Here is a 26,519-nt window from a genome sequence, read left to right as displayed (position 1 = left end):
ACAGGGAAAATTAACAAGGCAGGAAACAACAAATGTTGGAGAGGATGTGGAGAAAGGGGAACCCTCCTGCACTGTTGGTGGGAATGTGAACTGGTGCAGCCACTCTGGAAAACTGTGTGGAGGTTCCTCAAAGAATTAAAAATAGATCTGCCCTACGACCCAGCAATTGCACTGCCGGGGATTTACCCCAAAGATACAGATGCAATGAAACACCAGGACACCTGCTCCCCAATGTTTATAGCAGCAACGTCCAAAATAGCCACACTGTGGAAGGAGCCTTGGTGTCCATCGAAAGATGAATGGATAAAGAAGATGTGGTCTATGTATACAATGGAATATTACTCAGCCATTAGAAAAGACAAATACCCACTATTTGCTTCGATGTGGATGGAACTGGAGGGTTCTCAAAGTGTGCTGAGTGAAGTAAGTCAATCAGAGAAGGACAAACATTATATGGTCTCATTCATTTGGGGAATATAAAAAATAGTGAAAGGGAATAAAGGGGAAAAGAGAAAAAATAAGTGGGAAATATCAGAAAGAGAGACAGAACATAAGAAACTCCTAAATCTGGGAAACAAACTAGGGGTGGTAGAAAGGGAGGTGGGCGGGGGGTGGAGGTGACTGGGTGACGGGCACTGAGGGGGGCACTTGATGGGATGAGCACTGGGTGTTATTCTATATGTTGGCAATTGAACACCAATAAAAAATAAATTTATATTAAAAAAAAAGCTAAGAAAGCCTAGGGATACTTAAGTGGCTCAGTCAGTTAAGCGTTTGACTCTTGATTTCAGCTCAGGTTATGATCTCAGGGTCATGAGACTGAGCCCTGGGGCTCTGTGCTGGACATGAAGTCTGCTTAAGATTCTCTTTCTCCTGAGGAGAAAGGGGAACCGTCGTATACTGTTGGTAGGAATGCAAGCTGGTGCAGCTGCTCTGGAAAATGGTATGGAAGTTCCTCAAAAAAGTTGAAAATAGAGCTACCCTACAACCTGGCAATTGCACTGCTGGGTATTTACCCCAAAGATAGATATGTAGTGATCCGAAGGGTCACCTGCACCCCAATGTTTAGAGCAGCAATGTCCACAAGAGCCAAACTATGGAAAGAGTCTAGATGTCCAGAAAGATGAATAAAGATGTAGTATATGTATACAATGGACTACTACTCAGCCATCAAAAAAAAAAAAAAAAAAGAAAGAAATCTTGCCATTCACAACAACGTGGGTGGAACTAAAGGGCATTATGCTCAGTGAAATAAGTCAATCAGAGAAAGACAATTATCATATGATCTCACTTATGTGGAATTTAAGATACAAAACAGGATCAGAGCGGAAAAGAGGAGAAAATAAAACAAGATGAAATCAGAGAGGCAGATAAATCATAAGACTCTTAATCATAGGAAACAAACTGAGGGTTGCTGGAAGGGAAGTAGCGGGGGATGGGGTAACTGGGTGATGAGCATTAGGAGGGCTCCTGATGGAATGAGCACTGGGTGTTACATAAAACTGATGAGTCACTGACCTCAACTAACAATATAGTATATGTCAATTAACTGAATTTAAACAAAAAAATTTTTAAAAGACTCCCTCTGCCCCTCCCCTACCTGCTTGCTCTCTAAAAAATAAAAAAATAATAAAAATAAAAATAAAATGTAACAAAAGCTAAGAAAGCCTACAACTACACAGAATAGCTTGAAATCAACCTCAAATCACTAATTCCAATTTTCAATGCCCATTGCTTATGACCCTTCTTCCCCATTACATTTTGCTCCCAAAACTAGGTCTAATTGAAAGTAATCAGCAGATACTATCTGAGAGTAAGGGCCAGTTCCTTTACTTCTCTGCTATTCCTATAATGCTTAACATGAGGCTGGTGCACCGTTCACCTTCAATCTTTCTTTAGTTAGGTTCTGTGCAGCTTTATTTGTCAGAGGGTTTACCTTGGTTGTTTCAACTGTGAAATGCATCACTGTAGCTTGTGGAGGGGTGCGAGTGTGAAGAGAGGCTTAAGCAGGGAGTAACTTCTGGTAACTGAGTCCTTCCCAGCCTTTCCAAGAGGAGCTACAGAGTGAACACAACCTCATCATCCTTTCTCTCTTTTGTCCATGGGACAATCCTTCCAGGCTTGTCCTCTTACTGAACACAAATCTGTGGGAGGGCTCCTCCGGGGAACGTGGTCACCTCGTGTGTGTCCTGTATCCCACCATCTCCCTCGGTCAACCACTGACCACATATGTTTGTTAACTTTCTTCGTTGATTTTTTTTTTTTTTTTTTTTAAGGAGAGACTTCAATACACACTTGAAAACATTGTGGAAGGAATTCCCCCTGTGCCAAAGAAACAATCCTCAAGAACTGGCAGCAGGCAGCAAAGAACATCCAGAAAGATCCTAGTCCCCAAGGGCTGCCACTGTGTCCACGTCAAATGGCTACAACCAAGCTGGTCAAGCCTCCGAGCTCCAGCAATCCTGTCAAACTCGCTTAACTCTACCCTCGAGCACTTTCTCCTACCATTTCTTCCAGCGCAGCCTCCTGCCCCAAGCCTGAAGGAAGTTTATGGCTATACTTCCCGTCAATGCTCAGATACTACACGAAGTAGACACGCTAGCAACTTTAAGTGGGCAAGAAGTATGCCAGATGCCTTCTCTTTTTCTTCTGGGCCCTTTCTTGGGAGGGAGGATGTAGTCATCGCCAAACCCTCACCCTACTCTCGGGAATCCCTACCCCGTTGGCTTCCACTACGGTCCTACTCAGGCTTAAAACACGCTGGGCCTCTTGGACACTCCGGACGGAGCTGTGCGAGGCACCTTTCCACCACCGCACTGGGCGGTCCCCCGCCCCGGCATCAAGCGAGCGCCCACTGCGCTGAGGGCGGCTCGGCGGCGGGAGACTGAGGGGGCAGGGAGGCCGCGCGGGGCTCGGGGCGGGTTCGTTCGCTCCTCCCTGCGACCCCCGCCCGGAGAAGGCCGCCCCAGTGCGGAGGGAGCGGCGGCGGGCGAGCGGGCGAGTCCTTCCCTGCAAGGCTGGCTCATCCGCGGGGCCTCCGCCCGTACCGCCCGCCTCGCGGGAGCCCAGGTCAGGGATCTACGGGACGGGGGAGGGCGGCCCCAGGGCCCTTCCAGGCCTACCTTCCCCGACTCCCTGGGCTCCATGGCCCCGCCTGCGGTGGCCGGTGCTGAGACCCCGCCACTGCCTCCAGGCCGCCCCCTCCCCCCGCGGCCTGGCCTGAGGACGCCGCCGCCGCCGCCGCGACCACTTTGGGGACCGGGGCCCCCGGAGGGCAGGGCGCCCGGACGGGGAGGGCGCGCGGCCGGGAACTGGCTCTCGCACGTCGGGGGAGCAGTAACACTCCCGGCGCCTGGAGAGGCGAGCGGCGGGGACGAGCGTCGTACCGAGCGAACCGCTTTACGGCAGCCGCCGGGCCCGAGACGGCGGGGCATCACGGGAAGCGTAGTCCGGCCTCGTTCAGCGGCTCTCAAGCTGCTATTGGCTCCCGAAATGCGGGGCCCTGATTGGACGCCGAGCAGCTCGCTCTCCGCCCTTCCCGCCTGGCTCGAGGGCGCTGGGGATTCGGTGGCACCTGCGGCGGCACCCTGGGACCCTGCGTTTAGGGCCAAGCGTTCTCATCGCGCTGTTAGACTGCCTGTTCTTGCGTCTGTTCCCTCGCACTTTTAGGGTCGGTGTCAACCTTGAAGGTTTCAGATTTTATTTAATCTAGAAGGGCAATCCTTTTTATTAATTTTAGTTTTTTAAAAAATTTTATGTTACATTCATTCAAAAAAGCACCATTGGTTGCCTACCATGTGCCAGGCACGGTGCAAGGTTTGGGAATGCACAGCTGAATGAAACAAAACTTTGCCTTCAAGGAGCTTACAGTCTACTGGGGAGACAGACCAAAAACAGGTAACTATAAAATAAAGACACAAGGAAAAGGAAAGAGGTAAGCACGAGACCCTACCAAAGCACACTTTGTCACCATCTAGGGTATGGTGGTGGGAGTATATGGGATGGTTGGCCAAGGATTTCCTGAGGGAGTGTCACCTGAACTGGATTAAGGGTAAGGTGTTAGAGAGGTGAGGTGCTGTGGGTGGAAGTGCGTACCTCCCAAATTTGTATGTAACCCTTGTGTGGTGGTATTTAGATATGGGGCCTTTGGGAGGTAAACTGGTTTAGAGGAGATCATGAGGATGGGACTGTCATGATGGGAATGGTGTCCTTATAAGAGACACCAGAGAGCTTGTTGTCTCTCTCCGCCAGATGAGGAAACAGTGAGAAGACAGCTGTCTGTAAGCCAGGAAGATAGTTCCCACCAGAACTCAGCCATGCTGGCATCTGGCCTTGAACTCCCACTTGAAACAGTGAAAAAATAAATATCTGCTGTTTAAGCCACCTGGTCTATGGTATTTTGTTATGGTAACCTGAGCTAACTAAAACAGAAGAGGAAGAAAGTTGTTGCTAAGAGGACAGTAGGCCCTAAGAAATAGCATAAGCAAAGCCAGACAGGTGAGCAAACGGTATGTGCAGGGATGGTGTAAGGCAGGAAATTATGGGACATGGCACTGGAGAGATACTTGGGGGCTGGATGTGGAAGGCAGTGTATGCTACCTTAGGGTGTTTGAAATGAGTTTTAAGCTGGTGACTGGTGTGGGCAAATTTGCACTTTAGTTGGGTAAGTCATACTGCAGAGTAGAGGGTGAATTTAAGGAGGAAAGAAAGAAGACCAAACTCAATTAAAATATGCTTGCTCCCTTTTCTTCTCTCTCTCTCTCTCTCTTTTAAGATTTTATGTATTTATTTGAGAGAAAGAGAGAGAGGGCCCGCATGAGTAGGTGGAGGGGCAGAGAGAGAGAGAGGGAGAAGCAGGCTCCCCACTGAGCAGGGAGCCCAATGGGGGACTCAATCCCAGAATCCTGGAATCCCATGACCTGAGCCAAAGGCAGATGCTTAACCAGATGAGCCTTATCTTTCAAAGACATGAAAGAAGACTTCACCTGCCTCTAATTTGACCTCAGTCTCTACTTTCTAACTGATTACTCTTTCCAGCTTATGTCTCAACTCAGGCAAAGCATCCTCTGATGGGAACCAAAACCCTCCCCTCAAACAATAAGGACTGCCCCAAGCTCCAAGACCCCACATGACTGACCTCAAGATAATGATCCACCTGACCTTTCCTGCACATCTGCCTGTACCCACCAACTTGTGTCCCTTATTGTCCTCCTATAAACCTAGAAGTATTTTCAGCATTTTGGAGATAGTCTTTGAGACATTAGTCTGCTGTCTTCCCAGTGGTCGCCTTACTGAAATAAATTCCTTTCACCACTGCTCACCTCCCTGCCTTTAGATTTTGTCAGCAGTGAGTGGCCGAAGCTGGTCTGTTGGGGACCCCCTAAGTCAGATGCTCTTGCACCCCTGTGTCCTGGTTACAGACATAAAATTATAAGAACTAATTAGAACAATATATTGTTTGGTTTGTAATATATGAGTGTAATATGCATAATAATAATAGTATAAATAATAAATAGTAAAGTGCAAAAATCTTAACTGTGTAAATTGATGTGTTTTTTTTTTAAGATTTTATTTATTTATTCATGAGAGACACAGAAAGGAGAGAGAGAGAGAGAGAGAGAGAGAGAGAGGCAGAGGGAGAAGCAGGCTCCGTGCAGGGAGCCTGACGTGGGACTCGATCCCAGGTCTCCAAGATCACACCCTGGGCCGAAGGCGGTGCTAAACCGCTGAGCCACCCAGGCTACCCTAGATGTGTTTTTACGTGTTCCAGGTAGCCACCACTCAGATCAGATACAGAAAATTTCCAGCACTCCAGAAAGCTCCTGTGGCCCTCCCTTTATGTATACATACAGGGAAAATGACAGGAAGTAAGGAAGTGATTATTATAAAGGCGTTGGTAAAATTAACTATTAAAATATCTGATGTACTTTTACATATGTGTGTTTTAAGTCACAATTTAAAGTTCTAAATAAAAAATAAAATTTTTTATTTTAAATTTTTACTAAATTTTTACATTGCCACACTGATTGTTAAGTATTTTGATTATCACCCCTGAGTAGGTCCCAAGTAACCATTCTCTGCTATTCAGCTCTGTTCTCCTATCCAGGGTTGAAGAGAGCTAAACTCAGCAGGGGTTGATAAGAATACCTTTTCTAGAAATGTGAGAGTTCAATCCATGTGAGTAGAACTGTAATATTTGACCTCAGCTCAGGCTGCCATAACAACATAGAGAGAAATTTACTTTCCTGGAGTTCTGGAGACTGGAAGTCCCAGATCCGGTGCCAGCATGATTGGTTCTGGTGTGACTTCTCTTCCTGGCTTGCAGGTGTCACAGCCTCGCTGCACGCTGATAATGACCTCTTCTCTGTGTACTCATGGTGGGGGGGCGGGATGAGCTCTCTGGTTTCTCTTCTAAGGACACTAATCCTATCTGCTTTATGACCTAATTTGACCTTAATTACCTCTGGATAGGCCCTATTTCTTATTTCCAAATATAGTCAGTTTGTGGCTTTGTGTGCTTCCAGCAGCCTCCCTCTGGCCAGGTGCAGTCACTGGGAGGGGAGCCTGTGTTGTTGAGAAAGAACAATGAGACAAATGCACAGAAATGAGACGGAAGACTCCAGGTGGCCTTCTAATCTCCAGCTCCCAGCTCAACCATAACTGTACCTCTCTGTATGTACCCTGGAAAGCTGTATTTCTACCCATGAGTTATTTCTTCCCTGTCTCATTATAGCAAACTCTTTTCTCAGGGTTTAAAAATTGGAGGTGACGGTGCCTGGGTGGGTCAGTCGGTAAAGCATCTGCCTTCAGCTCAGGTCATGATCCCAGGGTCCTGGGATCAAATTCTGCATCAGGCTCTCTGCTCAGCAGGGAGTCTTCTTCTCTCTCTACCCCTCCTCCCTGCTTGTGATCTCTCTCTTGTGCTCTCTCTCAAATAACATCTTTTAAAAAAAAATAAAAATTGGAATTGAGGTGGTTGAGACAGCTAGCATTGTTAATTGAAAAAGTTTCTCCATGAAAAGGTACAGAAAGATGGGGCATCTGGGTGGCTCAGCGGTTGAGTGTCTGTCTGCGTTTGGTCACGATCCCGGGGTCCTGGGATCGAGTCCCACATTGGGCTCCCTGCGGGCAGCCTCCGTCTCCCTCTGCCTATGTCTCTGCCTCTCTCTCTCTGTCTCTCATGAATAAATTTTTAAAAATAAGTACAGAAAGATGGGGCAGTATCTGGAGAGAAGTGGGGATCAAGAGATCAAGAGAGAGAGAGTGGGATCAAGACAGGAGGCTAAATATGAGACACAAGATCATGTTTCTGTTTCTGCTTCTGATGGGAAAGGAACTGATGGTTTAAGCATAGGTGGGATGATGCAAGGAACCAGGACCACAGTACCAAGGGCCCTTTCCAGGGGTAAGGGACACTTCTAGATGACACCATGTGGGAAGAAGGAGAAGATGGAGTGGATGGAGGTTTGTTTTGTAGATTTGTTACAGATTTTCCCATCTGATGACATCTCTGTGATACAAGGTCATCTCGTGGAAGTGAAGAGCAGGGTGGGAGGGCAGCAGAGAGAAGGCATGCATAGTCATTGCAGAGAAAAGAAATAGAGTTCATGGGGAAACAGAGTAGGTAGGATGGCCAGATTGAATTAAAGGCCTGTTTGAGGTTTGTGATCACAAACATAAGGTAAAAACACCCCATCTGCAAAAATTCTGTCTAGAAACTCATTACTCTGAGTTGGAGTATTGCCAGGTGGGTATGAATGGAGTTAGAAAAGCAAAGGATTTCATGGTACTTGCATTGGAGTGATTTAGAATGACAGGCGGTTCTCATTTCCAGCTAGGCGCACATGGAATTACCCACAAGGCTCCCAAAGAATCTGATTTAATGGGTTCAGGATGGGGCCTGGGCATTGGTAGGGTTTCAAAAGCTCCTCGGATGATTCTAACGTGCAGTCGGTGCTGAGAATCACCGTGCAGACCATGAATCCTGAGGGGCAACAGGAGGCAGCTAATGAAAAGTGAGAACCTGGTAGGCTCAGTGAATTTGAAATAAATGATAGCGGTGGGGAACTAGAGCAAGTAAGCCGGAAGGATGGGAAGGCATGATCGGTAAGTAAATATTTGAAAGTGTTTGCAGACGGCTGAATTGTGGAATGAAGGGGAAGGTCATTGCACTTGAGGCAGTGAAGACTGAATGGATTATCCACATGGACTCTGAGTGTCCACGACAAGGACACTCTGAACTGAACTGAAGTCTTCTCTGGATGATGGGGACTGGCAGTTGGAAGCAGGAGAGGGTGGTGGGGCTGGGTGGCACCAGCTACACAGGAACTCTTTGCGGGAAAAAGGGGCAGAACTGGCTAGCAGAAGCCATGCACCAGAGAGCTTCAGACTTTATATGCAACCTGCTGATGTGGAAACAGGCATATACATGGGAAGTGACTCGCCCAAGTTCACCAGCATGACAGATTCACAGAAGCCTCCTGGAGACAGTCCTTGTGCAGGGCTCAGACCCATTCTGCCCCCCTTCCCCCTCTGGTCCCCAGAAGCAGACTCTGCACACAGGCTTGCTGCGAATGTCACTTTATTTGGGATATGCTGGTACCAGGGCATGGAGTGGATTGGTCAGCCGGGGAGGAAAGGGACAGTGCCTCTAAGCCTGGTGATTGCATCAGTGGGGCAAGGCAGCCTCATGCAGCTGAGCCATCAGTGCTTTGAGAAATCACCTCCTGGAGGATAAATGAGGGGGAGAGGCACTAGCAAAGAGGCAGTGGTCAGGCTGGGGAGGGATGCAGCTGGAGGGAGGGTGGTGGAGCAAACTGGCAGGAGAGGAAGAAGCCCAGAGAAAGACCAGCTCTTGCCCTGTACCCTACCCAGGCTAGGTATCAGCACCCCTGCACCTGTTTCTTTCCCCTGCCACAGTGTGGCCTCGGGGACCTAAGGATAAGCAGGCACCTGGCAGGCGCTTCACACCTGTGCTCTCCCTCAGCCCTCCCAAGAGCCTGTGGGCATTGTCGGCCCGGTGGTAAGGCTAAGGTCACGGGTGCTCAGCAAGGAAGGAAAGATGGGCTGGTTTGATGGATCAGCAGCTCTGATGGACTCCAAACCCCCAAGCTTGTGTCTATTGGAGGAGAACTCAACAACAGAGCAGAGAAGCAGAAGGAGCAGGTCGGAAGGGGTCAGGGAGGAAGAATCCCATGGGGGCCTGTGAGTTGGGAAATGGGTGCCTTTGGGAAGGCCTGCCCCTGTCCCCACTCCACCCTGGAATTCCCCCCACCAGCGCCCCCCCAGACCCACCAAGGCAGGCGCTGCACTGGCAGCTGCGGATGGCCGGCAGCACCACCGGTTCCATGCGGCCGCCGGGACAGCGTAGATTCAGGATGCGCACGGGGCTCTCGGGGTCCAGGCTGTAGCTGCAGCAGCCGCACTGGCTCTGCAGGTACGGCTCCTGCGGGAGGGTTCCGCTGAGCTGGACAGCTGGATGGGGCCAAGCAGTGGGCCCCAACCACCTGTCTCCCCCCACCCCACCCCAGGGCCTTCCCCAGTGGAGGGAGAGCCAGACCCTGACACTCCCTGTCCAGCTGGGCCAACCCGTGGGGGAGGGGGAGGAGCAGGGTTGTGCCCTCTGGGTCCCAGGAGAACAAGTGCAGGGCAGCAGTCTGGCCATCCTCTGGGACATGCTCATGATGCCTTGCCAGGAATGTCCGGGACAATGCTATGTCCCACCGAGCTTTTCTTCACTACCTGATAGGCAGTGATTTTAGAGCCTAATTTAGCTCCTTCATGCCCTTCCTGTTGATGTCCTGGTAGGCCCACAGCAGAAGCAGTCCGTCCCTGCCCCCCTGTCTGTCCGTCCCCGTTGCCGCCCCCCCCCCCGCCCCCCGTAGGGGTGGAGGCCTGCAGTAAGCTCTTGAGCCCAAGCCCTGCTGAGGGGCACGGAGCCAAGCAGTAGGTGGAAGTCACCACACGGGAAAATTTCATCCCTGGCTTATCTTCCCTTGAGATCAACCTCGTCCCTCATCTCCCCTGGGCTTTGCTCAGGTCTAGGCTCGCAGTGGTAGGCCCTTGGGGGTGCACAGCAGCCCCCTCGCTCACCTCAGGCATGACATTGGTGCTGGATGGGCAGTACCCACCACAGTAGCTCACTTCCACCTGGTCTAGGTAGCAGGGGCCTTTGGTGAGGTTGCGCAGCTCTGTGAGATGCCGGCAGGAAGCTGACTGCTCCTCTGTGGGGAGGAGCAGGTGAGTGCAGGAGGTGGGGGCAGGGCAGAGAAAGAAGGCCCCCCTGAGGGGACTCCAGGTGGAGGGGACAGCGTGTGGACCTGAGGGGTACCTGTGGCGGCTGGGGCAAGGGTGGTCAGGTGCCGTGGTGCAGCACTGGGGGTCTCCACTTTGCTAATCCCCATGGTAGGCAGCACCGGGGAAGGCAGGCCTCCTAGGGTGGGCATAGGGGCCAGTTTAGGAGAAGGGCCCAGAGCAGGCAAAAGCATGGCAGGAAGTACCCCAGGTCCTCTGCATACCCAGAGTCACTTGGCGGCAAGTGGGACAGCAGCTCCCTGGCTCCTGCATGGTCACCTCGTCCTGCAGAGGGAGTGGCCCCCCAGTCCACTCAGGAGGACAGCCCAATGCCCAACACTGCCTGCTTGAGGCCCTAAGACCAGCTTCTGGGAAGGGACTCAGGAAGGAACCTAGGGAGTTCCTGGTTCTCTGAGAGGGCAGCAGGGCTGCTGGTGGGTACCTGGGCACAGGTGAGGGGGGGGCAGCGCTGGGTGCAGACACTCCTCCCATGGAGGCAGCGGCAGCTTTCACAGGCCTCCTGCCATTCGGATCCAGGCTGGGGAGATAGGAGACAGCCTCTTCTCCATCTCGATCTCCATCACTCTGCTTGTTCAACTTTTCTACACTACTACCATCCCTGAAACCAGCCTGGGGATCTAGTCAGGACAGTGGCCAGAGGCTGAAGTCAACAACAGGACTTCAGGAGGGAGGTGGGCCGGTAGAGCCCAGAGACTGTCCTAGTGTGATAGCTGATGACCAAGCTGCCCACTGGGGCAGGCCCTGGCATAGGGGGAGGAGCCCGTGGACCAGAGGGAGGCCTGATGGGAGGGAGGCCTGATGGAGGGAGGCCTGGGTTGGGGACGGCTGGGTGGCACAGAGGGGCTGTGGTGTCTCACCGGGTGGGGATGCCCGTGGCGCCAGCACTCGCAGTGGTCTGTGGGCACGCAGAGGCCTGCCTGGCTGCGCAAGAGCCCGTGCTGGCACACACAGCCTGGGGCCTGCCCCGCACTGCAGTTGCCCAGAGTCTCCGTGGTGTTGGGCTCCTGGCACGTCCGCTCGCAGGACCCCAGGTCCCCAGGGGGCTACCTGCTGCCACATTTCTCCAGAGGGACACTCTGCCAGGGAAGACGCCCCACCACCACCACTCGGGTCAGCCCTGGGTGCAGCCTTCGCTCTCCCCACTCCCACGCTAGGCACCTCTAGAGTCCCTCCTCCCTCCCAGAGCTGCCCATTCGGCTCCAGCAGCCTCTGGACTTCTAGGCCTCCAATCACACCCCTCTGCTCTTATCTACCTTCCCAAATGCTAGTGGGGCCTAACTCGAGTCTTGCCTTCTCCAAGAAGCCTCCCCTGACCAGGCCTGTCCACTTTGACCTCTCCATTTGTGGCAATGATTTCCCACCCTGTGGGTGTAGTCTGCTTGTCAGTGGGCCAGAACCATCTCTTATCTCTGTTCTGGTGGGTGAGTCTGCCCTCAACAGCCAGGCTGGGGTGCTCGGGGCTCACCATACCTGTGTGTCTCTGAATCTGCACAGAGCCCAGAGCACCAGGGCTGGGCACGTGTGAGGCCTCAGCAAAGGCCTGTTGACTTTGATCAGATGGGGGCAAAACAGTGCAGGGCAGACACAACCCTCCTGGGGACTGCCAGATGAGGGTCCTATTTTAGCTCTCCCTCTCAGACTTGGCTTTCTCCTCTGTGGGGAAAGAACCCTCCACCTCCTGCTTTGCTCACAGCCCTGCTCAGTACGCACGCAGGAATGCCCCCAACACCAGTGTGGACAGAGCTGGGAAGGGGCTTCTTGAAAGAGATAGCATTGCCAAGGGCAGGCAGGACCCTCACTCACACCAGGGCCAACCCCACCCTGGCTTTGGAAGGACCGGCAGGGGCCCAGACAGCCACAGCTCACCATGACAGTCGGCTAGAGAGCAGCGGAAGGCTCCCTGTTGGCAGATACTGGGAAGAGAGAAGCATGTGTTCGGAGGCATCCCAGGCCCTGCTCCCCACCCCTGTCCTCAGCAACCCTGCCCTCCACACCCTCCCTACCCCTAGCCCCCCCCTGCCCTCACCAGCGGGTACAGTTCCAGGTGAGCACAGTCCCTGGGGGAAGCTCCCTGGACTGCTCTTCAGGGGTCAAGGTGAGGCCCCACAGCAGAGAGCTCTGGGTGCAGGGGCACGCAGCAGGGGGCACACACGTGCCATTGTGCAGCAGCTGGGGTGGTATAGGCTCCAGTTATACTCAGATCACCACTTCTCTGCACCCCCCCACACACACGGGAGTCAGGACATGGCACCTTAACATACCTGCTCTCCGGGGCAGCCACAGCCAAGCTGGCAGGGCTCCTGCACACAGTTGGCACCGGGCTGCAGATGCGAGCAGAGGTATGGGCACGAAGTGGCACAGGCCCTGAGCACCTGGCCGGGTAGGCACTCTGGGGGGCACACAGTGAGGTGGAATACCAGTGAAGGGGCTGCCCAGGCCCCACCACCTGCCCTGGCGAACTCCAGCTGGGACAGGGGCCTGAGCTCAGTGGCCCCAGAGGGAAGGACAGGCACACGGCACCCCAGGTACTCACCAGGGCAGGGCTGCAGGTTACATCCCTGCCGCTGCTCTGTGTCCTGGGCCTGGCAGGGTACCCCCACAGGAGCCTCCTTGCAGCTCCGGTGCCGCATCATAGTGCCCCCACCACACAGAGCAGAGCAGTTGCTCCAGGCAGACCAAGGCCCAAGGATGGGGCACTCATGGGATGGGCACATCAGGGACCCGTTGATACAGGTGCTGTGGACAGGGGTCAAGGGCATGAGTCAGGGTGAAGAGAGCCCTTGCATCCCTGTAATGCCCATTGCCCTGACCTGCCCCGAGCCCACCCAACCAGAGCTCCACATCCCTCCCCTTAGCCACCAGTGGGCAGCCATACCAGTTTTTGCAGTCCAGATGTACCACCTCGGCTGGGGCCACCACCCATGAGGCGTTGGGGCTGGGGAGGCCACAGCGGCATGAGGCGATGGGCACGCAGTGCCCATCCTGTATCAGTTGGCCAGGGGGGCAGCGGCAGCCTGAGGGTGGGGGAGGGGACAAGCAAGATTCAGGGCAGGCACCCACAGTGGATCCTTCTGGCAGCCAGACCGAGTCCAGAGCCTCAAGCTGACACTGGAGTACCCTTCCCGCCCTCAGTCCCCCAGTCCCCACTTGATCTGGTCCCCATACTGTTCCCACTGCTGGGGCACAGGAAGGGGTCATGCTAGCCCCCTCTGTGTGGACACCACCTCAGGAATCCCTTGAAGCTGCTGAGAGCACCCTCACGGACACAGTCCACCTTGGCTAAGGCTCACTCTATGCAGGAGCCCTACTCGGTTGCTGAAAGTGACTCAAGGATCCGCTTTGCTGCCCTGTAACCCACGATCCAGTACAGCAGCACACCCCCTGCCCGCAGGTCACATGCTCTCTGGGAGCAAGAGGCAGCAGAATAGGATGCACCAGTCAGAGGCCCTAGGGTTCCCAGGGACCTGGGTGGCATGGTCCCTGCAGACACTGCACGCGGTCCCAGAGGTCAGCACAGCTTCGAGGGCACTGGTTGGCACAGTCAGGGGTCGGCACGGTGTCTCGGGCTTTGCAGCTCTCCCCTGAGGACCAGAAAGTAGGAGTCTGTATTGGGGGCCAACTCTGTTGTGCCCCCACGACAGCACCCTGTGCTCCTCTGCGCGCCTCCAGGAGCAGAGGCAATATCCCCCTCAGGTGCCAGCTTGTATGCTGCTGTCCCCACGCCTCCTCCAGATGGCATGATGGGGTTACCTGGGCAGGGCCCCACGTTGCAGCTCTCAGTCTGAGCCCATGGCTCTCGGCAGACCCCTCTGGGGGGCCCCCCTGCCTCCCTCCAGCGTAGCCGGAAACCCCCACTGCAGGGCACCTGGCAGGGGCTCCAGGGCCCCCAAGGACTCCACTGGCATAAGTCTGGGGAAATAAGATGGAGTCAGTACCCAGGCCCCCATCCCCTCTGCCTCTGGCTTCTACCTTCTACTCCAGCCCTACAGACACTATGACATGCCCTGAGCCCCTCAAGCACCCTTCCTCCTCTTTTCAGCGGCTGCATGGATGCTCCCTGCTGCTGCCCCACCCAGCGGGAAATCCAGCAGGCCCTGGAGGCAAGCAGGAGGCTTAGCAGGCCTGTTAACTGCCTGGCTACTGAGATAAACAGCATGGCCCAGCCCCCCTGGGGAGGTCCCCCACCACTCTCATTTCAGGCTCCTTCCTGCCCTGTTGATCTCTGCCCTCCTCATTACCATGGCAGGCCGTAGGGTCTGGGCAGAGGCGTTGCTGGCTGAGTGGTACAGTGCAGAGGTCTGGGTCCCCAGCCCACGGCCTCCGCGTCTCAGGGTCCAAACAGAGGCGATGACGGTGCTGCTCCGAAGCCAGCAAGGGGGCCAAGGTGGGGGAGAGGCCAGCTGGGTGCTGAGACCAGTGCTCCTCCAGAGCAGTCCTGGAGGCAGGAGCCAGCACACCACGGGGCAGGCAGGGCCCACAGGGTGACCACTCAGACCATTCACTCAGAGGCAGAAGACCTAGGAAGGGCAGTGAGTGGGCATCCTTCCCAGTGACCCTCCCCCAGACCACAGACGCCAGTGGATGGGAGGGAGGAGCTCTAGTTATGACCAGGAAGGGTTGGAAACAGGAAAGGCTGTAGGAGGTATGGGGGAGCCACAGTGGGGTGACCAGCTGGCCTGGTGTGTCTGGGACTGTCAGGTGCCAGCACTAAGAGTTCCAGATCCAAGAACCTCCTCCCCCCCCCCCCAATCCTAGGCAAATGAGGATGAGGACAGATGGTCTCTCAAGCCCAGAGTTACCTTGACAGCCCTGGCTGGTGCACTGCAGCTCTCCGCGCTGGCATTCACTGTGGGAAGGGGTGGTTATGGTAGGACTGGGGGGCCAAGACTCGGCCCAGAGCAGTGGTTGGAGGGCTCACGTAGGGGTGACCTGAGCTCTGGGCTCATTTGGAGCAGGACGAGGTTGGGGTTGGGCCCGGGGCCTGGGGGATTTCCCTGTGGGGCCTCCCCACTCCCCATTCCCTGGCCCCAGTCCTCTGATGCTACCTCCCCACCCTCATCACTCACCACTCTTTGCAGCCCAGCTGCAGGCGGTCCCCGGGAGCCAGGGTGACCCTGGCTCCTTCTCCTGTGATGTGTAGGCAGCTACACTGCTCTGGGGGAATGCAGCCCCCAGCCTGTTCCAGCAGCCCCTGAGCAGAAGGGGACACGGCCACTGTGTGGCAGCCACCTCTGTACCCTAGTGCCAGTACTGTGTCTGCTCGCAGCAGGTACATGTGATGATTTACTAAGCAAATGGATGGGCACATGGGCAAGAGGCCAAACGCCAGGGACTCTTAAAAGGTGTCGTGGGGAGGGGTGTCACAGAGGCATCACAGAGGGGAGGAAGTGCAGGAGTGGGACAGAGACCCCCTTCTCTTGGGGCACATCCCCCCCCCAGTCCCACCCCTCACCTCAGGGCAGTAGCAGCCGGGCTGGCAGGGTGGCAGGTTTTGGCAGAGCCCATGGCTCAGGTATGTGGCACAGAGCCCGGTACAGGGGGAGCCACACGCCTGGAACTCAAAGGGAGGTGGGCAGCTGTCCTCTGTGGGGGACCAGAGGCTGGTTGGTGACAGCCTAGAGACACCCTCCACCCCGCTGAGCCCAAAGCACACAGTACAGGATCCCACCAAGGCCCCTTAGGGGCTCCTTGTAAACCTGTCCCCATGAGGCCGGTAAGGACTGACTAGTGTTGCTGTGGGTGCCTCTAGGAAGGGTTGTGAGGGTTGGGCCTTGGAGAGCCACATAGCTTGCATAGAGGGAGGATGGGGCCTCGGGGAACTAGGGGCCTGGCAGGCGCTCCTGGGCTTGGCAGATGGAAGACGAGAAGGTGGCTACCACAGGGGGTGGGCAAGACTTCTGTGCCTGGGCGTCACCACACGTGGACACAGCCAGCAGCTACAAAGTGGGGAAATCACAGCAGAGCTGGGAGGGGAAGGAGCAGCTGAAGGTGACAGCAGTTGAGGGTGAGGCAGGAGAGTAACTGGGCTGCAGAGGGCAAGGGTCAGTGCAGGCAAGGGCACCTGCTCCAAGGGCCTAGGGGCATGCATGTTTGCTCGGAGAGGAGCTGGGAGGCCCTGCCAGGGCTCAGTTGTCTAGCTTCTTGCTCCCGGCGCCTCACCAGAGCAGTTGCTGACTGGGCAAGGCCGGAAGTGGCCGTCCAGTCGTGTGCAGGGAGGCCTCTCCCCGGCCCCTCCGGGCGCTGGACCCTGGTGCCGGTAGCGCTGCTGGACGGGCACCTGGCACGAGCATGGTGTCCAGCTGCTCCAGCTGCTCCACACGCACTCCTCTGGGGACCAAGGTGGGGGGATGCCAGCCTGGCTCCTCCAGCCTCTGTTCCCTCCCACCCCTCCCCTCTTCTCCCAAACCCAGCCAACACCCTGCACAGGGCAAGAGCAAAAGGGAGCTCAGACAAGTCCTGATCCCCTGTGCTCCCTATCACCCAGCAGCAAGGTCCCATCACCCAGCAGTGAGGGGCACAGCCCAAAGGGCTCAAGGGAGGAGATGGTGACAAGAGAAAAGAAACTAGACAAAATATCAGGGGGATAGATATACATTTGGGGGGTAGAATCTGGGGTTTGGGAAATCACATTACTCCCTGAGTTTTCCCGAGGCAGGGAACAGGTGATGGGGCTTGGCTACACCATGCACACTCACCCAGGCAGGGTCCTGGGTAGCAGGCCTGCGTGTCCAGGTGGAGGAAGGTGCCATTGCAGGTAGAGTCGACTTCAGCCAGTGGGCAGGGGCAGGACCCAGAGCGGGAGGCCAGGCCTGGGCCGCAGCTGCGGGAACAGGGCCCCCAGGGGCCCCAGGAGCAGGACTCCAGCAGCCCCAGGCAAGGCTGCTGTCCACAGCGCTGGGTCTGGGTGCCAGGGCCCAGGCAGGGGGCTCTGCTGTGGCCAAGACCCGAGGCCATGCAGCCCCGGGTGCGAAGCTGGTTTCCACCTCCACAAGAGACAGAGCATTCAGACCAGGGGGACCACAGCGTCCAGGCCCCAGGGACTGTAGGAGGGCACAGATGAGGTTAGAGAAACTGGAGGGAGCAAAGGCCCCGAGGGCTGTGCGAGGTCCGTACAGAGGGTGGCAGCTATAAATAGGGCTGGGAGGGAAATAAGAAACACAACGCAAGCAAATGGCCAGCATGAAGCTAGGAGGGTGAGGGGAGGTGGGACTGGTACGAAACCCCAGACCTGCACACTCGATGTCTTCACAGATGATGCCCTCCGGGGTGCAGGAGCTGTGAGGAGGAGCCTGGACTCAGGGATGCTGCCATAGGGCAGGACAGTATGGACCACCCCTCCCTGCCTCTGCCCCAGCTTACCACTGCTGGCACTCGCCCTGCAACCAGCTGTCCCCCAGCGTGTGGAGGCGGCCACCATGCAGGCACAGGGGTGGGCATGGGGGCTGAGGGCAGGGCTGGCTCTGGGACTGCTCCTCCCGACACTCCGGGGCCCATGAGCCCGAGGTGGAGGACCTGGGTGGGGCCCGGGGCAGAGAAGGTGAGAGACACCCAGGGTCCCTCTTCACTCACCTCCTGGTGAGACACCTGATGGGCAAACCTGGGGTGGCTAAAGAAAGCAAGGATGACCAGGGACAAAAGTTGGGGCCAGGACACAGAGGGTATGCCACGGGGTAGGGGGCAGGATCCAGGACCTCCATATCAGAGAGGGAGACTGAGTCCGGGCAGCAGCAGACCAGGGTTGGGGAGGGGATGCCAGCCTGGCCCAGCCCCATACCGGAAGCGGCTCTGCTGCCCCTCGGGCCCACATGAGCGGCTGCAGGGACTCCAGGCTGACCAGCGGCTCCAGGCACAGTGGGCAGGTGGTGGGCAGGGTTGAGCCATGCAGGAGAACCGCCCAGCCTGGCAGGTGCAGGTGTTGCAGGCCTCCTGGTGCCGGCTGCCCGGGGCCCAGCTATGGCCCTGGGCATCTGTACACTCGCAGTGCTCAATTGGCACACAGCCACTGTCCTGCTCCAGGAAGCCTGCGGGGGAGGCGGCCCTCCAGAGCTGTGCTGGCACCCCGCTCCCACCTGCCTTCCCACTGAGCCGCTGTGACATGCCACGGGGCCAGGGCAGCTCCTACCCTCAGAGCAGCGGCAACCCGGCTGGCAGGCCTGGCCATCTTGACACACGATCCCCTCCTGGAGGTCTGAGCAGTGGCGGGGGCAGCGGTCAGCACAGCTGACCATGTTCATGCCTGCTGGGCAGCCCTCCTCTGGGCAGATGGGGAAGACCAGAGTCAAGAGGGCTCTGGGCACCGGGGCTCAGAAACACTCCACCTGCCTGCCCGGGAACCACTCTTACCTCTGTGAAGCTATACTCCCATCTTTCACCCCACGTTGGTGCCCACAGATACAAGAGGCCTTGGGGAGACCCCCGGGATTGGGACGTTTTGAGTGCCAGGGAGTTCCTCTCACCTACCCAGGGGATCCCAGCACCTACCCTGGCACCCAATACATGCTGTTGACCTGGACTGAATTTGTGAAGCCAACATGCTCACCTACCTGGCTCCTCTGTATTCACCTGGAGGCCATACAAGAGTAACCAGGGTCCCTGGGGCCCCCAGAGCTCAGAAGGACCAATAACTGGAGCAGAAGGTGGGAGGAGCATGTCTGACTCTGTCCACACCCCAGGTGCAGCTGCACTCAGGACTGGAACCCTCAAATCCTCCAAAAGCCTTGACCTGCTGGGTGGTTCCAAGCAACACTGCGCCTGGTCCATGGAGGGCACCCCCTACCTGAGCGAGTACCCCCCCACCCAGTGCCAGACCCCGCCATCTACCCCTGTGGGCCTCAGTTTCCTCAGCTGGCTGGTGAGGGTCTCTGCCACAAGGCATCATGGAAATTAAATTAGGAGGGGCATGGGAAGACCCGTGCCAAGGGCAAAGGCCACTGGGATGTGGTATCCCCACTGCCATACCACAGGGCAAGGGGTTGCAGAGCCGAGACTGGTGCCTCTCCCCAACACAGGGGGCACCCCCGTTCTTGGGCGGGGGGCTTGAGCAGCTGCGGCTCCTCAGGGACCGGCCCCCCCCACAGCTCCGGTCACACCAGGACCAGGAACTCCAGCGTGACCAGCCTCCAGGCACTGCGTGGAAGAGAGAAGGACCTCATGAGGGATCTAGCTCAGGCAGGCGGCCCCTTCCATAGACCAGGAGCCCTGGGCAGGGTCCTGGAAGTGCCACAGGGGCACGTGATGCCAGGGAAGGGCATGCTCTGGTCCTCACCAGTCCTTCTCACCTGGGCAGGCCCGCAGGTTGCAGAAGCGACGCTCCTGGTAAGCAGTCAGGATGTCCGGGCACCAGTGCCCACCGGGCCCCGGGGGACGGTATGCCCGTAGTCGGCGCTGCTGGCCTACCCCGCAGCTTCGAGAGCAAGGTTCCCACGGAGCCCAGGCAGTCCAGGAACAGTTCCCGGCCACACAGCCAGGGCTGGGGCACGGGGATGGCTCTGCGGGCCAGGGCAGGAGGAACGAAGCTGAGCTGGAGCCAGCCCTGACTCCTCGACCTCAGCCTGGGTGCGGCCCTCCTCATCTGCTGGGCCAGCCGTGACCTCATCCAGACTTTTGGTTTGTGTTGAGGGTCTAATACTGGCTGTTGTGGGACTTTGGTAACTAGGCCTCAGTGTCCCCACTCTCACAAGGGGCAGTGGTCCCAGACTCACAGGGATGCTGAGGGATCTGGGTGGGAAATTGGGTGAATGTTGAGGACACACATAAGGGAGGATGTGCTGGTGTTTGTTGGGCTCCCCAGCAGCTGCCAGGGCTGCACAGAGCACCCCCGGGCCCAGAGTCATGCAAGGATTCATGATTAGATATCGTGCTCAGAACTCAGTATCTGCTTAAAGGGTTTTGGAGGTTGGACATGGGCTGGGGGTCAGAGTGAGCTGTTGGAAGGAGGATGATGGGGTTAGAGGGGATGGCCGTGGTTCAGACATGGATCAGGTCAGAGGTCAAGACTGGAGGCACACCTGTGCAAGAGGGCAGGTTGCAAGGGCGCTCCTGTGAAGCGTCACCCCCAGTGCAGTTTGCCAGGCAGAGGCGAGTGCGGCTGCGCCAAGCAGGGTGCGTGGGGTCTGTGCAGGTGTGAGAGCAGGGGGACCATGGAGACCACGGGCCCCAGCCGCCTGCAGGGAGAAGGGGGAGAGGCATCTCCTGCTGAGTCAACCCTGGGCTCCTGAACTCCCAGGAAGCAGGGCTGGGAAGGGAGGAGGTCCTGAGCGTGTTCTTCCCAAAGAGAGGCCACATGGGAGGGGTAGAGGCAGTCAGGGGTTGGGACCCAAGGAGTCTGGGCTACCTGGAATGCTTGTTACTGGCTCCACTGTGAACTCTCCAGCCCCTGTGCCAAAGAAAAGCCCTGTTCAGGATGCTTCTGAGTGTGCAGTACACCAGGACCAAACCACTGCTATCTGATTCAGCCCTTCCCTCAGCTGGGTCTCCTGTGGACCCTGAGGCCCCAAACACAGCCAGACTTGCACTTCCCGATTCCCTCACCTGGGCAGTCGGGGCTGAGGCAGTATTTGAGGTCCTGGCGGGGCCCACTGCAACCCAGGCTGCCTGGAGCCAGGGAGGGCTGCATACACTGGCGGCTGCGGGTTCTGGTGCCCAGCCCACCACAAGAGCGGGAGCATGGGCCCCACAGCCCCCAGGGACTGAAGCCATCAGCAGCCTCAGAGCAGTCCCCCACGGAGCAAGACAGCTTCCCATGCACACAGGAGCTGCGGAAAGGGCACGGGGTTGAGTGGCTGCGCAGGACAGACTCTGAGAGGAAGGGGTGTGGGCAAGGGTCTCCACCCCCTGGACAGTGAAGAGATGGAGCTGGTAGTCAGGCCGGGCAGGGGCGGAGCAGCCAACACCCACCCCCTATTCCAAACCTCCCCCACTCTCACCATCCCCTCACCAGTTACTGCAGTCTGTACGAAGGCTCTGGCCTGAGCCCAACTCATCCCCAGGCCCAAGGGCCCCACCATCCTCTCCCAGAATAGGTGGACGAGCCCCAGGGTCAGCACCCGCAGCCCCCAGCTCCCGCAGCAGTGAGGCTGGCAGCACACAGGGGCACTCCTGGTGGGTGGGAGCAGAGGAGGAGGTGCAATCACACAGACCAGGTGCCAGATCTCTGCACCTGTGCATTGCCTCCAAGGGGTTGGGGAGGAAGGCTCCTAGTGGCTCCTTGGTGGCAGCAGGGAAGGGCTTGGGCCCCAGAAGAGCATTCCCTGGAGCAAGTGGGACTGTTTCCCTGAGTCAGGGGAATGAACATAAGGGACTAGTGGCCTACGAGCTTGACCCGAATGGCCAGTGGATTTCCCGCACGGGACCCAGGCAGGGTCAGCAGAGGCCCTCACAGGGTGGCACTTGGAGGGAACACGGAGCAGCCAGGAAACAGACACCTGGCTCCTAGCTTCACCAGTAACTAACTGTCCGTGTGTGTGACTCAGTGTTCCCTTTTCTTCTCTGCAGCTCACCCAGTGTCATCAGCTCAAAGTCAAGCAGATGGGACCAGGTGGCTGCTCGGGCCCTTCTGGGCATGGCATTCTGGAACTCTGGCTGGGGGCAGCCACCGGGCACTGGCTTCAAGAGTAGGATTAAAGACAGGGAAAGAAATCCCCACGCATCTGTAGAGCTCAGCAGAGCACTGTTGGCACCTGTCTGCGGTCTGGACCCCACAGCGGGAGACAAGGAGTCTGGGGCCAGCCAGAGTAAAGGGAGGGATATGCTTCCCCACAGGGATGTGGCAGGGAGAGGAGGGCAGTGAGGACCCACGGTTCCCTGCTGTGGCCTGAATGGCGTGGGGAGCCCGACTGCCAGCTGCTGGGCATCGAGGAGCCAGAGGGGGCACCTGGCCGCCCGTCAGTCATGGACAGCTCCACCTGGAGTTGGGAGCCAGGGAGAGCTGCTGCTGAAGAGCAAGGTCCCCATTCCAGGGAACCAGCGACATCCTGAGGCAGTGTCTCCCCAGAGTCTGCTCTGGGAGCTGAATGCCAGCCTGGGGTCACACAGGGTCTGTGGGGGTGAGCAGCTGCAGGGGAGAGGGAGGAAAGGCAGGGGAGGGGAGGCGGGGGCCTTGGGCTCCTGGCTGAGTGGGTTCTGACCTGGACACAAGACAGGCGGTGCTGGAAGGTGCCCACGGGGCAGTGGCAGCCCTCCTCGCAGCCAGCGGAGAAACAGCCCACCTGCCACGTGACGTGGGTGCAGGAGAAGGGGCACCCCTCACTGGGCTGGCACTCCCGGTACAGACGTCCAGCTGGGCAGCCTGCCTCTGGGGTAATCTTTGCATCAGTGCCCAGCGCTGCCCCGCGCAGCCCTAGATGGCCCTTCTCCACCCACCCCACTGCCCACGCTCCTGGGGCTCCGCAGCTGGGTCAGCAGTCCCCTCCCTGGGTTATGCCCCTCGGGGTCCATGTCACACCCTCCCACACACTCCCCTCCCTGAATCTGGCTACTCCCTCCTCTACTTGTCCATCACCGGCCCGAAAGGGCAGCATACAGGGCTGGGTGGATGGGATGAGGAAGGCAAAGACACAGGTGTGTCCGTGTCAAAGGCCAACAGGGGAATCCAACCTAAGTTGGACCGTCCAGGGTGACCCTTGGGCTGGGACTCACCTCTGCAGACCTGGGTGTGGCAGGTGCGGCTCTGGCGGGCCAGCCCAGGGCAGGGGGGCCGGGCACATCTCCGGGAACGAAGCTGCTCCCCACCTCCACACGAAACACTGCAGTCTTCCCAGGGGCCCCAAGAACCCCACACACCAGGGCCAGGGCAGCCAGGCACCTCCTGGCAGCGCAGGATGCCCTCCACACAGGTGCTGGGGACAAGGGAGGGGGCTTGAGAAGCAGGACCCTGGCCAGCTCCCCCAAGAGCCCTCTTGCCCAGCTCTGCAGCCCAGTCCCTCCCTGCTTCTCTCAGCTCACCAGTTGTCACAGAGCCCAGTTACCACCTCTCCGGGCTCCAGGCTCTCCCAGGAGCTGAGCCCAGGCCCCGCTGACCGGCTCTGGTTCTCAGGAATCCCTGAAGGCATGAGGAGGGTGGGGGACCCCAGATAGCTCAGTGTGTTCGCCAACCCTGAATCCCTCCTCCTGCCCCACTGCCTTTTCCTCCCTCCCTATCAGCCTTCACCCTGTGATGCCCCAGATTCCGGGCCTGGGAGATGGAAGCCCCAACCCGGAGCAGGCCAGGAATGCTGTGGGACGCATGGGAGACTAACTCCAGGAGCGTTGGAGAGGACAGGTGGCCCGTTCCCATCCTATAGCTCCAGGCTGGGCCTCTGGGGGGCAGAGGGGTAGAGGCCAGGCAGGAGGGCACTGCTGTGCTTGGGGGTCACTGGGAGAGGGCAAAGGGAAGCACTGACCCATGGTTCCAGGCTGGTACTGGCAGCGGCAGTGGGCAGGAGGCACACAAATGCCATCCTGGGACAGCTGGCCAGGGGGGCACCCACAGCTGGGCTGGCAACCCGTCAAGCCCGGCTGGCACACACTCCCAGGAGACAGGTCCTGGCAGGAGCGGGGACAGGGCCACCCACAGGGGAGAAGACCCTGGCCACCCCCGCAGTCTGTGGCAGAAGGGAAGCAGAGAGGGTGATGAGCAGGGGCCCATCCTGAAGGATCCCAGCACAAAGGTGACAAGCCCTCCTGCCACGTCCCCCACCCCTACCCCTGCCACCCACCTGCTCTGACCTTCCACCCTGCCCCAGGATTACGGGGTGAATGATCTAAGGACTGTTCCTCAAAGAAAGTGACATGCCAGTGTATGCTGGGGTCAAAGGTCAGAGGCAGTGTCTCCCTAGCCTTATAAGGGGACCCTCCCAGATCTCTGCAGAAACCCTCACCTGTGCATTGTGTGGCATTGTCCTGGCAAGGGCGACTCTGCCTGTAGCTCCCAGGGCAGGGCCTGCCTCCCTCCGGGGTTGGGGGCCAGACACACGCCCGGCTCCGATGGGACTGCCCCAGGCACGGGTCACAGGGAGACCACAGTCCCCAGGGGCTCCAGGCTCCATCCACTGTGCCAGGAAGACAGAACCATCTGCCCTAGGAGGCCTGGGAGGTGCCTGGCCTATTGAGATTTGAGCAGACTAGTGGGGGCATCTCACCTGGGCAGTCGGGGGAGCTGGGGCAGGCCTCCTTCTGATGCTGGGCCCCTGCCTCCCCTGCTTTCCCGGGGCATGGGGTCCCCCCATGCTGAGGAGTAGGGCAGGTGCAGACCCTGGAGCGAGTCCTCATCTGGCTCCTGCAGGGCTGGGAGCATGCTGTCCACTCCGACCATGGACACCAGCCACCAGGCACTGAAGGGGACAGTGGTGGAAGGGCACTGGGGCACAGGCATCTCCTCCCTGGTCCCAGCCCTCTCAGTGATGCTGGCCACTTTTCCTCACTTCCTCTGAGCTGGGACATACGTACCTGGGCAAGGCAGGTCTGTGCAGTTCAGCCTCCCCTCTGAGCAGGTGCTAGGCAGGGCATGCAGGACAGGAAGGAGGGCAGCGTCTCAGCCCTGCCCGTGCCCTCCACATGTACCCCTCCTAACCTGCCTATTCCCTTCCCCCTATACCCCCTCCTCCCCTTCAGGGGATCAGATGCTACCTCTCCATTCTCCTGGGCCTCCAGACCCTGCTCCCTGTCCTATTCAGGGGCCTCTAGGTGTCCTGTGGCTCCCTGCTGGTCGCTGGCTGATGTGTCCTACTGGGGGATGACCATAGGTAGTCTGCTGCTGGCTGGGGCCAGACGGTGAGCAGAAACACCATGCTTATCACCCCTCCATCCACTCCAAGCACACACCCAGCCCCAGCCTGCCATGTCTCCCAGAGAGCCTGTTTCCCCACCTATTAGACAGGGGTGAGAGTCCCTGCCTGCATCTTCTCAGGGATCATGGGAATCTAACCTGCATTGGCTGAGACTCAGGAGAGCTCAGGTGCCCCCTGCCCTCACCCTGGCACCTCTTTCTGCTCACCAATAGTTGCAGCCATCGGGCCTGGGCAGCCGAGCCCCTGGCTGGTGCCGCTCCCCGCTCAGCAGGTCCAAGCAGCCACAGTGGCTGCGCTGCACGCAGAAGGCCCCATCGGCACTCAGCACCTGGCCTGGAGGGCAGTAGCAGCCTGGCTGGCAGTGCCACTCGCAGTGCTGGGGGTGGGGAGGCAGCAAGGGAGGGCTCGGGTGAGCAGAAAACAGGGCAGAGGGGGCAGGGAGGGGTGCACTGGGGAGTCAGCGCAGAGCCCCATGGGAACGATGAAGTGAAGGAGGAGGTAGCTCACAGTCATTCTGTCCAAATACAGTATCTGCTCGTCCCCTCCCGAGGGGAGGAGTGGGGAGAGGAGACAAGAGCCTGAGAAGGTCTGCCCTGGGCGAGGGTAAGGGGGTAAGGAGGGTGTCCTCCAAATGTGAACCCTGTGGAAGGTTCAATGGGGGACCTGGTCAGTGCCTGGGAACCAAGGCATCCCTGACCTCCCTGGAACGTAGGAAGCATGGCAACAGAAAGCTGGCTTGGGCAGGGGGTCACCTGGGAAGGTGCTGGGGTCCCTTGGGGGAGCCAGGAGCCAGGTATTGGCCCTTCTTCCTCCTTGCTCACCCTGACCCCTCTTAGACCCCCGCAGCAGACCTCAGGGCACCATCCCTTGAGCATCCCCGATCCAGGTCAGCTTCCTCCCCGCACTGTAGGCTCCGTGCTCAGGGGCCCCTTGTATCTTGCCTCTGTCCCTCTCCAGCATCCTGGGCAGGTGTTCTGTGAAGTCACACCCACCAGGGCATGGATGCATACATGCGTGCACACACATGTACCTTCAGAGTCATGATCCACACACCGTAATGCTCGTAGTGTTTCAGATGACATCATGGGCTCATTCCCCCCTTCGCACGTGTTTATGCTATTTTTGTAAAACAGTCTTTGCATTCAGAAAGGCTTGATGTGATGAACGCAAGATTGCTGGGTGAAGTTCACTCCAGAACAAAGGGAAGCCAGCCCAGGGCCGCACTACCCCACCCCTCCCTACAAGTGCTATGCTGCCCCAGGCCCAAAGGGGTCGTGACCCAAAGCCATACCCTGCCCTCCGGCAAAGTGACCCTCAGGGCCACTGGAGGGCATTCATTCTGAGGGAGCCAGACTCACCACGAGGTCGTCACAGGAGCGAGGACAGGCAGGGCCACAGGGGCTGTACTCTGCCCCCTGAATGGTAGTGCAGTTGGTCACT

The 26,519-nt window shown here is 57.7% G+C and overlaps 2 protein-coding genes across 2 annotated transcripts in view; both read right to left on the bottom strand.

Annotated features, from left to right (window-relative positions):
* The window catches only part of ZNF862 (zinc finger protein 862), a 38,125-nt gene extending 34,691 nt beyond the window's left edge, over positions 1–3,434 (bottom strand). The window contains exon 1 of the mRNA XM_038559188.1: positions 3,123–3,434. Coding sequence (XP_038415116.1) covers positions 3,123–3,434 — 312 coding nt within the window. The remainder of the gene's footprint in view (positions 1–3,122) is intronic.
* Positions 3,435–8,580: 5,146 nt separating this feature from the next.
* The window catches only part of SSPO (SCO-spondin), a 51,067-nt gene continuing 33,128 nt past the window's right edge, over positions 8,581–26,519 (bottom strand). Inside the window, 39 exon segments of the mRNA NM_001081710.2 lie at positions 8,581–8,726; positions 9,295–9,445; positions 10,093–10,223; positions 10,518–10,578; positions 10,736–10,831; positions 11,172–11,351; positions 11,353–11,390; positions 12,181–12,227; positions 12,341–12,483; positions 12,576–12,703; positions 12,848–13,050; positions 13,190–13,328; positions 13,779–13,895; positions 14,065–14,223; positions 14,553–14,831; positions 15,114–15,160; positions 15,381–15,505; positions 15,767–15,897; positions 16,474–16,641; positions 17,010–17,354; positions 17,543–17,589; positions 17,674–17,826; positions 18,089–18,335; positions 18,437–18,568; positions 19,273–19,440; positions 19,593–19,802; positions 20,322–20,477; positions 20,648–20,689; positions 20,845–21,068; positions 21,251–21,411; positions 22,440–22,606; positions 22,951–23,150; positions 23,257–23,353; positions 23,694–23,894; positions 24,171–24,341; positions 24,432–24,623; positions 24,739–24,785; positions 25,286–25,455; positions 26,438–26,517. Of these exon segments, the coding sequence (NP_001075179.2) occupies positions 8,704–8,726; positions 9,295–9,445; positions 10,093–10,223; positions 10,518–10,578; positions 10,736–10,831; positions 11,172–11,351; positions 11,353–11,390; positions 12,181–12,227; positions 12,341–12,483; positions 12,576–12,703; positions 12,848–13,050; positions 13,190–13,328; positions 13,779–13,895; positions 14,065–14,223; positions 14,553–14,831; positions 15,114–15,160; positions 15,381–15,505; positions 15,767–15,897; positions 16,474–16,641; positions 17,010–17,354; positions 17,543–17,589; positions 17,674–17,826; positions 18,089–18,335; positions 18,437–18,568; positions 19,273–19,440; positions 19,593–19,802; positions 20,322–20,477; positions 20,648–20,689; positions 20,845–21,068; positions 21,251–21,411; positions 22,440–22,606; positions 22,951–23,150; positions 23,257–23,353; positions 23,694–23,894; positions 24,171–24,341; positions 24,432–24,623; positions 24,739–24,785; positions 25,286–25,455; positions 26,438–26,517 (5,576 nt within the window). The 3' untranslated portion in view covers positions 8,581–8,703.

The sequence above is a fragment of the Canis lupus genome, chromosome 16 (genome assembly GCF_011100685.1).
Source record: "Canis lupus familiaris isolate Mischka breed German Shepherd chromosome 16, alternate assembly UU_Cfam_GSD_1.0, whole genome shotgun sequence".
Lineage (NCBI taxonomy): Eukaryota > Metazoa > Chordata > Mammalia > Carnivora > Canidae > Canis > Canis lupus.
This window is presented reverse-complemented; position numbering and strand designations above follow the sequence as displayed.